This window comes from Saccostrea cucullata, unplaced genomic scaffold (assembly GCF_032062105.1).
Source record: "Saccostrea cucullata isolate Sc308-1 unplaced genomic scaffold, CSIRO_AGI_Scuc_v1 ctg112, whole genome shotgun sequence".
NCBI lineage: Eukaryota > Metazoa > Mollusca > Bivalvia > Ostreida > Ostreidae > Saccostrea > Saccostrea cuccullata.
In genome coordinates, this window is record NW_026939726.1 from 427,537 (window position 1) to 445,363 (window position 17,827).

The following is a 17,827-nucleotide window of genomic DNA, read 5'->3' on the forward strand; positions in this document are numbered from 1 at the left end:
AAGTGTAAAATTTACAGATTAAAGTGTAAAATTTACAGATTAAAGTGTAGACATAAAAAAAAGTGAAGTGTGCAAGTGGCACTAATACGCTTCCGTAAGCTGCAGATCTGTAGCGTTATTGTTTTATATATTTGTCCTTGACCATAACTGTCAAAGACAAATATATAAAACCATAACGCTACAGATCTGCAGCTACCAGGTGCCATGATATATGCAGTAGACATAAATAACGTCAGTATTGATACTCGGGGAATTTATATCGAATAATTTCACAAGGACCACTCGCATGCTAAATTCTTTATTTTGCAGAAGAAAAAAACTGGTGAATTTATGTTCTTTTCAATCTATCTCATACTCGGTTTAGATAAAATTTTCACGCCTATAGTACTCGTGATATGGATACTATTTTACAAGCTTTACAATAATTTTTTTACTGAACTTATTCTGGGATAAGATGTCAGTTTGATGACTTTTATGTTTTTCTTAAACATTTCTTTTTTGCAAATTTACATACAAAAAATAAAATCAAGATGAACTTATTTAGGGAAAAAATTGAAATAAAGTAAAAAAAAAAAAAAAAAAAAAATTGTTAAGGGATAAAATCTTGAGGGCTGTCGAAAAGGTTGTAATTACAATGTATCAAAAATGTATTTGTACTAATGCAAATTAGCATTATTGAAAAGAAATCTACTCATACCCGTCCCCACCCGCTCATGGTATCATATTGCTGAGATTTTAGTTATTTTGGATATACTGCGTACATGATACAAGGAATTTCTCACTGAAAAGAAAATGTACATTTAATAATATATTTTTGAATTACCGGTATAACAAATGCCGGATGACAAAAACACGTAACATACCTACAAATGCCTGGGATTATCAAATATGTTTATCATTCGGCTACAAACACTTCTTTCTATTACTTTAAGTGTATATTCGAACAAAAGAAAAATCCGACATGAATTATAAATTTTGTGCAATTCCTAGGTATGAAAATGTAAATTCGGGGTTTTCGGAGAAACTGGGAAAAAATTACCATCTGATGCCTAAAGCGTTCATGAAGTTCAGGAACAAATGATCTTTTGACAATCTTTTCTTGCTAACTTTCTCACAATAAAATCTATTTTATAGAATTCTGTAGGTGTTTATAGTGCAATGTTTACTTTAGGAGACAAAAACCAACAAATCTATTGCGGACCACGGGTAGATGCACATAAGGTGAGAATGTCGACACATGCCGTAAATTAACGGGTTTTCATCAAAATCTTACATTGTTTGATGTAACAGTTAGTCCCCTATCGCATGAATAAGAAACCTTCTAATGCGCTTAATAGACCTACAGAAAAGTAAATTAACCAAATCATCCCCAAAAGTCACTTCAAACAGACACCCCGACTTCTTTCTCGCTAAATCCAAACACAATCACAAAACATACTCGGAAATATTTATTTAAACTCAAATATTACTTTCTCTAGCATGTGTTTACCCATTCAATAATATACATTGAACTTCCATTGTTAACGTCGCACGCGATTGGTTAAGAACGATTCCAAAACACGTGCCCAGTTGCAGCGTTCGCGTGCTTTGTGTTTGTGGGCGTTACCCTCTTGAAGTAAAATTATAAACTCGATCGCATATTGTTATAAAATGAAATCATGGTTTTCTTGAATATCATTATCCAACTTTATAAGCAGTATGCCCAAATCATTCCTTGTCAAGCATAAGAATATTTGTGCCTTTTACGACGGGGAAGCCATGGATTCCGGTAACCCAAGCGCATTCCAACTTGTAATGCCAGCATCCACCAATTGTAAGTAATTTATAGAGAATTAATGTTGTATTTTATTTATCAGTCTTAAAAGCATGATAAAAATTAGATTTGCAGCATATTTATTTATAAGTTTAAATGATTACAAATTATTTAATCATGTGAAATTAGATATATTAAGTTAGCTTTCTTTGAAAATGAATTATGATCTAAGCAGAATCAAAATATGTCTATTATTTTATTAAATCAAATTTCAAGAAGAAAATGTAAAGTATATATTTTTTCATTATCTGAAAAAATTGAGATTTATCTAATTTCCCTATTTTATATGATTAACTAATAATTAATGGCTTGAAGAATTTACGTGGGCTAATACACTTTATTTGAGAATTTCATTGTTGTTGTTGACATTTTTGTGAGTATTATCAGTTATTCAATGTGTGATATTCAGAAAATAAGGATACTACCTTAAATAAAAATGTTAATTGTATGTAATAACTTTAAACAAAATTTCTAAATATATAATTCTTACAAATTGATACACAGAAATTCATACACATAAATTTAGATTTTCATTGCATTTTGCATGTTAAGCTAAACATGTAAGATTAAAATTTCAGGGTTCTGGTTGCTAAGATATCTGTTTACAGAATTTAGCAGAATCTAACAACAACAATCCCTTTCTTCATTTATGATACACAATCTGTACCTGCTTAATATTTTAGTTGCTGGATCTAAACTAAATGGAAAAGACTTTTTAGACGACCCCTCCTCGGGATCCGGTCACCCGCCAGTTGATCACCCCCTTTTACAACCCGGGGGTCTATTCCGACCCTGGACTGACCATAGTCTCAAAAGTAGCAGTGAGTATTCCATTGAAAGTTTGTGATTGAAATTTTTAAAAGATGTTTTGAACACATTTTTTTTAATAATACACGATTTGAAACAAGTTTTTGCAACTTACTGGTCAATCTTCCCCAAAATTACATTATTTTTCCTTTTAAATTAAATTTTCCTTTTAAAATTAAAAGAAAATACAAGAAAAACTGAGTTCTGTAATAGATAATATAGCAATTAAAAATCTGTAAGTTTCAACAAAGAATTTATGGGCAGCAGGGAAAATAAATTCTTTTTGTTAAAAAAAATGAATAAGGTGTTGAATATCATACAGTTGGTAAGAAATAAAGTTTTAGAAAATAAATTGTAAGGCTTAGGCTTTAAGGAATACCGAAATCATGAAGCTTGTTAATCAGAGTTCCTTTGCTATATTCAATAAAGTACCGTAAATGCATGTATACCTACCTAGCAAAAAAATTTGACATTTCTTATGAAAAAAATGTATGTAGATTTTTCGCATAAGAAATTACAAAACATTGGCCAATTAATAGATAGACCCTAAGATTATTAACAGATTACTATTAAACATTTCCCAAATTTGAATTCCTTTTTTAAAACGTCTTTTAAGAAAACAATGACAATTTCTTGATTGATACTTAATTTTGACAAAGGTCTATCGTTATTAGATACTAGTATTGGTTGTACAGTGTAATCATACTTAGACAAATCTTGACTAAGACGATGTTAACTTTACATACAACTTAAGAAATTCTATTTGTTTTTATGTTATTTTCTTTCTTTTTTTAATCCGATTTTCGAAATCTTAATTTTTTTTTTTTTTACAGCGGTTGACACTTTGGCGGCGAGACAAATGATGTCGATGATGCACCCCAGTCTCCGACTTGGAATCGATACACGCTTTCTCCTCCACAACTTCCTCTTGTCCTACAACCACTACTTTGGGGGTTATCCCTTTAAGTACGGAGATCTATATCACACCCAAGGACCGGGGCCTCAAACCACAAAAGAGGAGGAACAAATCGACGACATCGCCTTACTGGAGACCACAAATGGCGCTTATGAGTGCACAAAGTGCAGCAAATTCTTCAGCACACCGCACGGACTGGAAGTTCACGTGCGAAGGTCACACAGCGGGTCAAGGCCGTATGCATGTGAAATCTGTAACAAGACTTTTGGACATGCCGTTAGTTTAGATCAACATCGGGTTGTTCATACCCAAGAGCGAAGCTTTGAGTGCAAACAGTGTGGGAAATGTTTCAAGAGATCCTCAACATTGTCAACTCATCTTCTGATACACAGCGACACACGACCGTATCCCTGTCCGTACTGCGGCAAAAGATTTCACCAGAAGTCGGACATGAAAAAGCACACTTACATACATACAGGTATTGATTGCTTTTACTAGTGATCATTTCCCCCTTTGTAATATTTAGCAGATCTGAATTGTTCGATGAATATTTTCCTTAATTCTTTTTAAAGAATAAAATTTTAAGAATGAAGAAAAGGGAAAGTCTGCAACAAAATCGAAAAGCATTTCCATCTAATATAGACAATCATTCATTTGTTATTGATAAGGGGCACCATGTGCCGTATTAATCCTAAATGTGAAAGGTTAAAATCATTTTGCGTTCGCGACATGAATCGGATTGAGGACTCTCTAGTGATATGTGATATGGGACATCGTTACCAGATTTTGTCCCTTATCTAAGTAGAATCTGGAATGATGTTTTCCAAACAGAGGTAATGCAGTAGAGAGACTCTGACAATCCTAAAATGTCACCACAGATTGCTAATGGTTCATCTTGTTCTCAATCGCCAAAGCGGCCTCTGGGGACCGCTTAGGCAAAATGTCACCTCTCTTAATTGAAATTAATGGCTGATGATGTATATTGTCTCCAGAGATTTGTTTTTCAAGAATGCAAAGTTAATTAGTAATGTTTGTCTTGTCAAAAAGATTTCTGACAATTCTTACTCCGTCATATTTAGATCAAACTACTTTTTAAACAGTTCTTTAACAGTTTTAATCCTTTAATTTGAAAAAAAAAATATTATCTGTCCAACAGCATTTCTCTGTCTTTTGGGGCATATTTAAGCAGAACCATTTTTTTTACAGGAGAAAAGCCCCACAAATGTCTTCAGTGCGGTAAGGCTTTCAGTCAGTCCTCAAATCTGATCACCCACAGCAGAAAACACACGGGTTTCAAGCCATTCGCTTGTGAAAAGTGCGGTCGCGCATTTCAGCGAAAAGTGGACCTCCGTCGTCACATGGAAACCCAGCACACCGTTACCATGGAGAGGGGCGTGATATCTTCTATGATGTTCCCGTACGGCATTCACGGGAAGTAAACGGACAGACGCTTTGATCTTAGTTGTTTTATTAAGCATTTCAGTATTATATTGTTAATTTATTTATTGCTATTTATTGTGTTTATTAATTTGAAGTGCTATACTCGTGCTTGTGTATTTTGTGTATTATATTCTATTATCTTGAACTTGGAAAAAAAAATAATAGTTGACAAATAGTCCCCTAAAGTGTTTCTTATAGATGGATAACTTCTTACAACAATTTGAACAAATGGAATTGAAAGTTTCCAGGTAATCGAATGTGTCAAATTGTGAGTCAGCCGTTATGAAAGGGATTCATTTTCCTTTTTATAATGAAATATTTTGAGATTGAAAAAAATTAAAGTCTTTGACAAACGAAACTGTTAATTAATTCTCCCCTCTTTGAAACATAGTTTCTCAGTTAGAACCAGCTGGGCCTTCACAGGGACACCTTGTCAATATATTGAGAATGTAACTCTCTTCTCTGATCTCCACCCCAAGTATTTATGTACAGAAATGCGAAGCATGGTAATTATCTAAAATCCTAGAATAATGAATTCACCTGATTTTGTTTGCTCAATATGAAATCGTATCCAATTAATTACTGTATTGACGAGGGCTTAGAAAAGGATTGGTGGCAGACCGTTGTTATTGGTAATTAGTAAGGGGTACTCAAAGAAAATCAGCAGAGACTGGTCGATGCAGGCGGCTCTACTGTGTGTGCACATCGTTTGTTTTTGTGCAATTCTATGTAAAAAAGTAAAGTCTGGACACATTCTTCTATGTCTAATCCCATTTTTTTCGTGTCAAAATCAAGATTTAATTTTTGTTTATTTTTTTTCCTTTTAAATCAATTTTGCGCCGTTGAATATTAAGCAGAAAGAGATTGATAAAATGGGATATTATGTAATTTAAAGGAAATGGATAAATACTTCAATGCAGAGTGCATGGTCAGCCAAGTGAAAACAAAAATCTGTACCGCACTTACTATAAACTTTACCTGGTACATATACAGATGAGTAGTCAAAAATTGTATAAGTTGCATTTAAGAATACGTGAAGTCGCATGTGTATTTATTTTCAATTTAATAGAGATTTCAGCAAAAATGTTTAAAAATCTACCCCGACTTGAAAAAAAGACTGTGAATTGCACTCTGATATAGCCATCCTCGGCTAAATCCACTAAGTACGAGGGACGTTCAATAAATAATGTCATTGGGATTCGGAAAGAAACAAAAAAAGTTTTTTCTATAATTTAGTCTTCATGATTTAACTAAAATATTCTCTTTTGATTAAAATACATGTTCGTTACATTTTTATTCAATTTCTAATTGTTTTTAGAACTCATTTTTGAGCATGACCCTTGGTATACTGGGATATAGCATATCCTATGATTTGCTTTACCTGTTTTTTTCTTTCTGATGATTGTTTTTCTAAGTTTGGGAAATGAAACAAATCAAAGATTGAAAGATCTGGCAAATTCTGTGGGTGTGACATAACATTAACCCTCTGTTTATCCCCAAAACTCCTCTACTCTTCATGGCCTGTGGATTTGGACGCTGTCATGAAGAAATTTAATGTAGTGGACTCCTCATTCTGTTTCCTTCCTCTCATACACCTTTCAATTTTTTTGCAAAAATTTGTTTAATAGACTCCTCCAGAAATTGAACTTCCACCCCGAATATGAATTTGAACAACAAGATCGCTAATATTTAGGAAAATAGCATCTAAAACTGTTGTTGTGCTCTTGCAAGTCTTTGTTCTTCTTAGGCCTTTGCATTTTTGTCAAGTGCATCTTATTGTAATTTGATTTGAGGGTTTAAAGCAAAATGGATTCAAATTGCATTATCTATTTGAAGTTCAGAAAAACTTGGATAAGTACAATTTTTGATTTTTTAAAAAATAATTGTTTAAATATTCCTACACTCTGTCGCTTTCACTCATTTTTCAAAATATAAGGTGACCTTTGAGCATTAAACTTTTTAACTATCAAATATTTCTTTAAAACAGTGTGAACTACCCCCAAAATGATGTCAATCAATTTTGCTTTGTGTCTTAAAGTCAATAAAACATAATCAGTGATAATTTGTTGAATTTTTGCAGATATACATTGGTTGTTGTATGTCCTTGTTGCCAAGGAAGGTACCCAGTTTTGAAGATCATTATATAATTTTTGTTTATTGAAATCCACCTGTTCATGGGTGTATAAAACAGACATTGGTTGCTGTAAATTTCACATGTTTCATTTAATATATTTTTGGGATATTAACAAGTTTTACAGCTGCTTTGACCATTCATTTTTAATACAGTGTCTCGACTAGCCCTTGTTTTCCAGCTTCCAGCAATGAAATAATGCAATGAAAAGTGGTAACATAAACTGTTATCAATTCATTAAAGATTTTATAATGAGAGAACGTCAAGCTTAATGTCATATGATTTCTTTCTTGTATGTCATCGGGCTAATGACATTATTTATTGAACGTCCCTCGTATATATTCAATGCAAAAATTTACTGAAACATCTCGAAACAAACTCATTCAAAGAAGGTTAAGACAAAAATGTTTATGGAGAAACACAAATTTCTCAAACTTGGTATTAATGTACAAATAGTTTCTTCGGGGTGTCACAAACCTGAATTAAAGTTTAAAATTCTTGTTAGAATTGGAAATTTGTAACTGGGAAATATTTTAAGTTCAAATTTGACAAAAAAAGCTCTATCAGAGAATATTTCCATTTCTATTTTTTCTATCTGTGATATGTTTTTGAAAGTTATAGTTGATTTGATTTCTTGATAATTCAACTTGAAGGTAAATTTTTCCTTGCGAAAGGTCAGGAGCTGAGAAGAATTCTTAATACCCGTATGCATGTAGTTCTCGTGCCTCTGTCTTTGTGTCTGACGTCAGTGGGCAGGGACTATTGAAATTGACATGAAAGGCCTCGTGTAATTGAAATCTATTAGACATTTTTTATACCTTCGCTTGAAAATTGGGAGGATATATGGTGACCGGGATGTCCGCCGTCTACCTGTCTGTACGTACGACCGTCTGTTACGCTCTGGGTTACCCATCTCGATCTTATCTCTTTTTATACCTTTTAATTTTCCCAAATTTAATGAGAGTTTCACAGAATTTTTGTTATATATTGCCATTGTGCATATCCTATTTTATTAATTTTTTTTATCTGTGACATATATTATCGGAATTTCAATCGTAACACATGGACACTACCATTCTTTCTATAATATTGAAGTGTACCCATCTCTTATCCGCAACTCCTCCTATAACATTGTATAAAATCTAATGAAACTTTCACAGATTCTTTATAACACAATGCCGTTGCGCACCTTCTATTTTGATTCGGCTTCATTATTAATTATTTAAGAAACTCATATGAAACTATCAATTTAAAATAAATTAAGTAGCACAAATGTACAAGAATAAAGTAAGGACAAAATGAAGAATGATAACACTGTAAAAGTTCAAAGTGAAATCTAATAAAGACGAATATGAATACAATAAAGTGACAAATAGTTACAATAATAATAACAACGAATAAAGAAGTAGGCAGAATAAGAATAAAAGCAAGATAAATAGACTTTTGGCGCTAATTCCCTTCCATACGTTATGACCTAGGGGGAAGGACTTCATATAAAGTGGACAAGGCCCTGATAATAGTAAACAGTGTAGATAGCAAGACGACAAGGTAAGTGTATTTACACGTGTTTTCTGTTCGTTTACGTAATTGACCATGTAGATTTACTCGCAAATAGTGGAGGTTATATAAAATTACAAAAACAAATCTAAAATACCAAGAAAAAATAACAGAACATATTTACATGTAATTTTAAAAAAAATTAAGAGAGAACATTCAATTTGGTTTATAAAATAAATTTACCAGGATTGAAGAAAAGAAAGAATATTGAAGCATCATACTTGGTTGCATGGTTGTTTAAGATATTATGACGAGTAAAATTATTATGAAATTTCATCAAATCATAAACTTCTGTAGAACACCCATATGCATAAGACAGGGTTGCCACATATTTGCATCTCTTTTTATATATTTTGCTGCAAAATATAAGTATTTAAAGAAACTTCCATTCACATATCTGTTTTTTTAACTTGAATACACTACTACATACATCAGGAAATGCATGGAAAAATTCCGATACAGACAACCAATTTCATAATAAAGTAGAGGTACTGTGAGCAATGAGCTCACTAAATGATACTCCGCCTCTCACATGGTTTTAATGGCAAAGTCCATGTTTTGCACTGGGAAACCCGAAATAAATGTCAGATCAAAAGTAAAATTAGAGGTGCACAATGGCATTATGTGATAAAGAATCTGTGAAAGTATCATTAAATTGTATTAAGTGGTATAGGAGGAGTTGTGGATAAGAGATGGGTACCTTTCAATATTATAGACAGAATGAAAGTGCCCATGTTTTGCTCAGGGAAACTCAAAATGCATGTATGTGTTCGATCATAAAGTAAAATAAAAATATGAGGTGCACAATGGCACTATATAGCAAATATTCTGTAAAAGTCTCTTAAAATTTCATTCAGTGGTAAAAGAGGAGTTTCGAATAAGAGATGGGTACCCCAAAGCGTAACAAACGGGCGTACAGACAGACGGACGGACATCCCGATCACTATATACCCTTCCGTTTTTAAAGCGAGGGTATAATAAAAGCAGAGTTTTTGGAGGCGCATTTCCTTAGTGGTTAACAAATCTTTTTAACAAGTTGTTTAAGATTATGTAGAAGCCTCTTATAACTAAGTACAAACATGTTACCGTTATCATTTCCGTTCTATATTTATTCCAAGAATATTGAGATAAGTTACAAGATATAGTGATACGGTAACATGTACTAGTTTTTTCGTGCTTTTAATGCTCAAACATTGAGAGGCACTGCCCCATGTTTAAACAAAGTATCAAAGAAATGAATTATATATATATTATGTATCTGAAATTCCGATATTGATGTAATGGATATATTTGTTCAGAGCTCGGATAAAAAAATGTTGTTTCTACGTATTCATAGAGGTCTGAAGTGACCTTAGTTTTTATGCTTACTGAGTATCCCAGGGCAAATTCAAATTATCTTTTTTCCTGACAATACCTTTAAACAATTATTAGTTTGCAGGATTGCTAAGCGTAAAGAAAACAAAACTTAGTACCCCTATCCCTATACAATAAGAAAAACTATCTGCACTTGGGGACAAACTATTCACAGGACCCTAATGAGGAATAAGCCCTTCACCCATATATCAAGATTATCAGGAACCACGGAAGAACAATGAGGCTTTAAGTCCTAAAACACGGCTCGATGTCGACTACTGTCTTTATATATCATCCGCTCTTGGAGAGAGGATACTCCGCTTCGTATTGCCCTTGTTTTTTTTTTTTTTTTTTGTTTATTTTGTTTTTGTTTTTTTTTTTTCGTCGTATATTATTTGCTGAAATTCAGTTTTTGTATATGCTTTCAGTTTCAAAAATGGTCAAAATCCTGGTGCTTCTTGCGTTGATTGGGATCGCCATGGGAGCAACTGTTCCTTCTGATCCTTACTCGGTGCTTACAGTCCTAAAGCAATCCTGCCGAGACACCAATACTTGTCCACTTGTATATTCTGAACAGAGTTTGCGCGAACGCCTTACTCCCATCCAATATCACGTGACTCGAGAAAAAGGAACAGAGAGGTGAAATTCACAAATTATCATATTAAGATGAATTTATTATTATAATAATTGTGCAAAAATGTTTTATTATTATCATCTTCATGTGTGCGTAAAACTATCTTAACTTATTATTGCATTTTAAAATTTCAAACGTGCACAGACGCTTTTCCCCTGGTTACGACAATCACAAACAAGGCATTTACCATTGCATCGTATGTAACAACACTTTATACTCATCAAAACACAAGTACAACTCTGGCACAGGATGGCCATCTTTTTACGACAAAATTGGAACACAGATGGGAATCGTAGAGGACAATTCTTATGGTAAGGTTACACTGATTGTACTTAATAATCCATTTTATTGTGTTTTAAGAATGCAATGTACATAATTCTCAAAAATTTGCCCAATCAAAGTTAGTGAAAATCTCGTTGACACCAACTGTGTAAACCTGTATAGTAAAAAATTACAAGAAGCTATTATGTTATATACCAGTATTTGAGATTTTCTTTTGCAACTTTAACATTTTGTAGGTATGCAGAGATTAGAAGTCACATGTGAACGATGCGGGTCACACATCGGTCACGTGTTCAATGATGGACCTGCCCCTACTGGTCTCCGGTACTGCATGAATTCAGCCGCCATGTTGTTTGTTCCAGATCACGTGAATACAATGCACCAAGAGCCAGTGGGCAAAAAATAAGACATATTGTTAGTCTTTTGTTCGTCTATAACCAAGTCAAAGGCTATACTTCTTGAGGACTCCCTTGAATTTCCAGGCGATGCAAAAGTTGTCCCATCTTTGAGAGTTTGAAAAATCTGAATTCTTCGAAGAAAAAAAACTGTCCCTGTTAATGTTGTAAGAAGATCTTAAAGCACTTGTTGCGCGCTGAAAATTTAAATGGGCACTGAAGGATCTTCCAGAGATTGGTGATTCATCATTTACTTTCTGAACACTGAGAATTTGCTAACCGATTGAATTGCCACCAATCGAGATTATTGAGAAATCTAGGGAGATAACCTATATATACTAGACAAAATTGCTAACACACCACCAAAAGAAAGTAATATTTTACTTTTCAAAATTTGTTTAAGATGTATTTGATATATTATTATGTTACAAAATCAAAAAATAAAGCATTTAAATAAATAACTACAATGTTACTGAATTGCGACTATTTTATAGAAAATGTGAAAATCGTGTCATACTAATTTGGAGGAATATATTTCTAATTTTTTCTTTGCATTTTTGTTCTTTATGTTTGTACTAATTAGAAAATCAGAGAAAAAATTATACCGTATGCGGCATTTGATCCCAGGTGAGCGTACGTGATAATAAAACAGAGTATGGTGTCAGCAGGGGGTTCCTTTGGAAAAGATGTGTAAAAATTAAACCAATGAAAACAATATTTATTCTTCTGGTGAAAAATTGTTGCAAATAGATAAGTACACATAAAATTGTTCACTCTAGATAGCCAAGCCATTAAGTAAACACCACACCACAATTTCAATGTCGTTCCACAAAATTGGGACAACCGGTTGAGTGGACTGGGAATGGGCACCAATGCAATAGATGACTAGCAGGCGATATAATCGTCAATCGCTGCATTTTATTTGATTTTTTTAATTGGGAGACTGTTTCTGGTGTAACCTCAAGGATCATCATCGGTATTTAGCTATGCATATATCTGGGCAAAAAAGAGGTACGCAATGCATGTCGGGAAATAAGTTTTGGGCAAGAAGGTCATCATTGGGATTTGTTCTGACAGCAAGACATTTGCCAATCCCACTGTATTGGAAAATATGGCGTTTTATATATACTGATACCGTATAGGCAAATGTTCAACTCACAAAGAAGAATTTTAAATGGTGCGTTAGCAGTTTTGTCTTGTGTACTAGTATAAAATGCAACCATGTGAGATCACCGAAAAAGAGAAATGAGAGATCCTTAAGCGTTCAATTCAAATAATTTTCTTTTTGAAAACCTACTAACGATCCTAGAGATCAGCTGGCGACCTTCCTGTGTTTTTTTACGTGTTGTTTACGGGACTTTTTATCCTTAATCCTCTTTACACAGAGATGCTTGGCGACCATTGAGAGATTGCTAAGAGTTGTAAAATTTATCAAACTTTTTACGGTCATTCGGTCAAAGAATTTTTCAAACTCAGTTTCCACAGTCTCTTCAGTTTGACTATATAGACTATTGTAAAGGTAATCGATTAAATATTATGTTTAAAGAACACAAAAAGATCGTTGTTTTGAAAATACAAGTGATCTCTGAAGTCTTTAAAGAACGAAGAATACTTTATAATCCTAATAATTATTTCTCACTGGTGTCTTTCGGTATGAAGTCTTCACTTTTAGTTACTTTATTCCGAATGTTTCTCAATGATACTGATAGGTCGCAAAGGTCGCGAAACACACAGGTCGATATAAAAACAACAACAACAACAAAACAATGTAACCATCAATCTCTCTGAGGTCATGAATTCAGGTATTGCGGCAATGTCCTCAAAACAAGTATAAACATTTATACTGGCAAAGGAAATAATTTTGAGATTTTTCAGATATCTATGATATGTCAAATTTTACATTGTCCTGAGGTCTCTCGAGGATCACAATGTGTGTAAATGTTCCCTTTTTCGACGGACGTTTTGGGCAGAGTTTAAACTAAGCACATGTACATGCTGGGGACCTTTGGATAGTTATCACAAAGGTCTTGTAAAGGTGTTTGAGCTTCAACCACCTACTTCAAGTAGTTTAAACATAACTTCAAGGTGTTTACATCTCATATTGTTTGCTTGCATGAAATAAACAGATTACTAAAAACAGTATTCCAGCTCAAAGTCCATTAAAACAGTATAAATCAGGAGCAGAGCAAACACGGGTCTCTAAACCTTTAGAGGTGGGATCAGGTGCCGTGGAAGAGTGAGCATCTCCTGTCGATTGGGCACATCCGCTGTGAGCTCCTTGTCAAGATCGAGAAAAATGGAAAATTCATAGACAATTTAGAGTTGAAATAATGACCTACCAAACAGTATAAAATGCCAGTCAGCATTTGATTTTAAAATAAAAGATTGCTGATATGGTTATTGTATCGACCATTCTTGCGAAATAAATTTAAACGAGGCTGTTGATATTCTTGTTTCATCAATTTGTTTGTCAACATCTCGTATCGTTTTAGAAATTTTTCGTACATGGAGCATGCTCTTGCATATCGAATTAACTGAGAGACGTAAACCCCATACATGTATGCAGGTGATGAAGTAACATTGCTACAGAAGTAATGAAAGTCGTCGATAATTCCAAATGCCTTCTAGTTGTATGCCACAAGTGTTGTCTTCTCATGTGTAAGATTTTCAATAACAATTCATCTGCTTCATATGAATGCAAAAAAGAAAAGGTCTGCTAATAACGGGACGCAATTCGTACCAATGGGAATTCCAACAGATTATTGGAAGACCATTGGCGTCGGAAGCAAATTGAAAGTGGGGGGCTAAGTGTAAAAAAAAAATTTTTTTGTACCTCCAAAAAAAAAACCTGACAAGCAAAAAAAAAAAAAAGGAAATGTCCATTTCCCAAACACGAAAATACTATTTCGGGGGTGGGTTGGGGGGAGGGTTTGGTTCGAACTCCAGTACCAAAAATTTTCTTCCAAACACCGCCACTTTCCCCATTTTTAACCTATACTAAGACGTATCAGTGGAAAGTGGGGGGGGGGGGGCTAAACTTACGAAGATATGTTCAATGTCTATACTAAGTATATATCTGGAAAAAAAGTGGGGGGCTAAGCCCCCCCCCCCCGGTTCCGACGCCTATGAAGACCTGATCTCCAAAAACCACTTAGATATTGTCAATCAGACACTCAAGCATCTTTTTTAATATCAGTTTCAGAATACATGCACCTATCAGTCAGTGTTTTAAAACATATTGTTGCAAGTTACCATTAATAAAGAATGTAAATTAACATGTACTACTTCCATTTTTATTAAATTCTGATTTCAAATTCACTAAAAGTTCCTTGGCATTTTTTATTTACACCACTTCTCAAACATACAGTTGAACAATACTCCTGAATTTTCTCCTTCACTGCTTTTGAAATTAAAATATTTACATTTCTAATGTCTTTGTCCGAGATAAAATTACAAATAGCTAATGTACTTTATTTCTCCATCAATGTACTGGTTCATCAATAGGCGCGGTTAAAAAAAAAACACGTGCAGGGCGGGACAAATAGCTAGACAGAAGCAGGTCTTGGGGCACGTGGATTGGCGGAATCTAGAGCATGGAAATATAAGGAATAACTGTCAGATTTTTCGATTTCACGACGATGATCAATCGATTGGCTTGCGTGATAATTTTATGCATAAACGCCTTCGGCGTTTATGCAAATGATCACGCAAGCCAATCGATTGATCACATCATGAGATCGAAAAACAAGTTAACTTATTCCTTAAGTAAAATTGCGGAATTAAATCATCCAAAGCTGTCATTTTTTTTATTAATGCACTGGAGCTTTTGACCGATTCCAAAACAATTCAATATGAATACATTTTAAAGAACAATGCAACATATATGAAGACTATGTTTAAAATGTCTATGATAACTAACTTTTAAAGATTTAACGCAAAATAAAAGTAAAAATTACTGCAATATTGCTAACTTGTTTATAACATTTTGTCCCGAAATTTTATGATTTATGATCACACCCCATTTTAGGTTTCAATGACATAGTGGAAGAAAAAGTAAAACAGGCTCTCCCAATAATTAATTAAGGTGTAAATTCTAAGTAACAGGTCAGAATGTCTTAAATACATTTTTGGATATTGTGGATCAAGTACTTCAACCAGATATCAATGCAACTCAAAACCACTCTCCATTTGTTGACCCCGTTATACATGTAGCAGGCTAGCTATCATTCACCACTACTTCCAAATTATACAACAATTACAAATTAGTAGATCATACCCATAAGCTGAAATAAACAAAGTGAAATATAATGTAGGAAATTGTTTATTACAATAAGTCTATAACATCAAAACATTTCTTAAGAAAAAAACATTTCAGTCTCCTCTCAATATTCTTCTCTTCACTCAACCTCTGGGATAAAATCCATGCCCTGTAAATCAAAATGTAAACTATGCAATTACAAAAAATATCTAATAAATAACATCAACATTCCCAAAATTATTATACAGTTAAAGGGTGTATCAATAAGGGAGTTTGGAGGATTCCAGATTTCCAAGAGCAATCCTTTTTCCTAGGACTAAGCCAAGGGAAATAGGCTTTCTCAGAGGGAACTGGAATCTTGCCGACTCCCTCCATGATAAACTTTAACTGTTGTATACGATGCTTTTAAGCTTTAGAGCATGCCTACATTAGAGAGGTTTAGCAAACCAAGTATGTGTAGGAGGGGATTCCCTCAAGAAATCTGTGCATTACATCATCAGTTTTGTTAATGGCAAATTTCTACACGTTTCCACTTACATGTAGATTGCTGACTTTAGGTAAGTCCAAACCTGAAGCTCATATTTCTTTACCTATTTTCTTTTTTTTTTTTAAAGTATTCATTTTTCTAATGCCTGCACATATAATGCAAATATGAATATGAAGAACTTAGCTTCTTAAAAAAATTTATTTTTAAAGAGTGAAAAATACACAACATCTTGATTAACATCTTGATTATAAAAACAGGCTTTGACAAATTAAAATAATAAGGACTCTTTTCAATCTTCTTCTGATAAATATATGCATACTGGGGTATATCAATATATTTACATTTCCAATGTCGTTGTCTGAGATAAAATTACAAATAGCTAATGTACTTTATTTCTACATTAATGTACTGGTTCATCCATAGGCGCAGTTTAAAAAAGATCATGTGCTGCGCGTGACTAATAGAGACAGAAGTGGGGCTTGTAGCATGTTGATTGGTGGAATCAAGAGCATACAAATATAAGGAATAACTGTCAGATTTTTTTATTTCATGACAATGATCAATCTATTGGCTTGCGTGATAATTTTATGCATAAATGCCTTTGGCATTTATGCAAATTATCACGCAAGTCACTCCAATGATCACATCATGAAATAAAAAACTTAGACAGTTATTCCTTAATTAAAACCATGATATACATATAAAATGTAATGTGTTTTCCAATTATTTTTCAATGTTAAACAAGAAAAAAAAATGTAGATGTGTTATTGTAATTCTAACTTGTAGTTTACATGTAAACTTGCAAGTCAGAATGCTAAAGCTCTCTTTTTTCAAGTTTGGGACATTTTCAATCAGTTCATTAAGCATACATGTACAAAGATTACAAAATACAAAGAGTTTCAATGAATATTCATTTAAGCGTATAAAATATTCAAACACTCATTTTTCTGTATTTTATTAATTCTATTTTGCATTGTATGTTACTCTGTATGAGAAATCGAGATCCATAACTTACCCAAACATTTAAATTATATTTGTATTTGAGAGACATGAATGAAGAAATGATAAGTTTATCAGTTTAATATGAAAATTGTTTGATACTTCAGAGACATAAAAAATGTATTTATGTCTCTGGATACATACCCTACGAACATATCTGCTTCCCATAATATAGTAATCTCTGTGACTCATGGTGTAGTCTTCAGGTACAAATGTATCTCTTTGTACTGACTAGAGAATTCAATGAAGAAAACAATGATAAGTGAATGCATTCCGAATTTCCTCTATTTACAATCAGTGATAATTCCAGAGTTATAATTGAAGTTTACGTACCTTATCGTTATATCGAATAACTCGAAATAATTTATCAACTAGTGTTGCAGGGATAAAAAGAAAGCCAATAGTCAGAGCAGTAGAGGGGACAATCGACCACCACATCTTGGCCTCGGATCGCAGTCGATTGACTCGTCCTTGTCAAGAATTAACGGAAGTAACTAACACACCGTGTTATCGTTCCTATACTATTTCGGTCTGCATGTGATTTCACAATACCTTATAATATTTTCATTGGTACTAAGACTGTTAACGGCTTATTCTTCAGTATTTGAAATATTCCATTCTTTTAATTTCCTTACAGGATTATTACAGGTTCTTGTCAGAGTATTTCTATTAAAAAAAAATCAAGTTTTGACAAATTTCCTTTTATTTTAACTCATTCACTCTTTTTTCTTTTCATTTTTTTCTTTATTCATTCA

At 33.3% G+C, this 17,827-nt stretch overlaps 1 protein-coding gene and 1 long non-coding RNA gene across 2 annotated transcripts; one reads left to right on the top strand and one right to left on the bottom strand.

Annotated features, from left to right (window-relative positions):
- The first annotated feature begins 1,681 nt into the window (after positions 1-1,681).
- LOC134253762 (zinc finger protein 510-like) lies at positions 1,682-11,339 on the top strand. Its single transcript, XM_062736349.1, has 7 exons — positions 1,682-1,813; positions 2,497-2,634; positions 3,454-4,014; positions 4,743-4,958; positions 10,446-10,656; positions 10,796-10,962; positions 11,170-11,339. Exons 1-7 carry the CDS (start codon positions 1,699-1,701, stop codon positions 11,337-11,339), a joined length of 1,578 nt encoding a protein of 525 aa, XP_062592333.1. The 5' UTR covers positions 1,682-1,698.
- A 4,294-nt stretch (positions 11,340-15,633) lies between these two features.
- Positions 15,634-17,551, bottom strand: LOC134253789 (uncharacterized). Its single transcript, XR_009989173.1, has 3 exons — positions 17,406-17,551; positions 17,217-17,303; positions 15,634-15,755 (listed from the first exon to the last, which is right to left on the bottom strand). It is a non-coding gene; the product is annotated as an uncharacterized LOC134253789 (long non-coding RNA).
- Between the last annotated feature and the right edge of the window lie 276 nt (positions 17,552-17,827).

Excerpts from the sequence above, each read along its gene's own strand:
- LOC134253762 (XM_062736349.1), top strand. The coding sequence starts at position 1,699 with ATGCCCAAATCATTCCTTGTCAAGCATAAGAATATTTGTGCCTTTTAC. Across the intron at positions 2,635-3,453 it reads CCATAGTCTCAAAAGTAGCA|CGGTTGACACTTTGGCGGCG; the intron begins GTGAGTATTCCA and ends TTTTTTTTACAG. Across the intron at positions 4,015-4,742 it reads GCACACTTACATACATACAG|GAGAAAAGCCCCACAAATGT; the intron begins GTATTGATTGCT and ends TTTTTTTTACAG.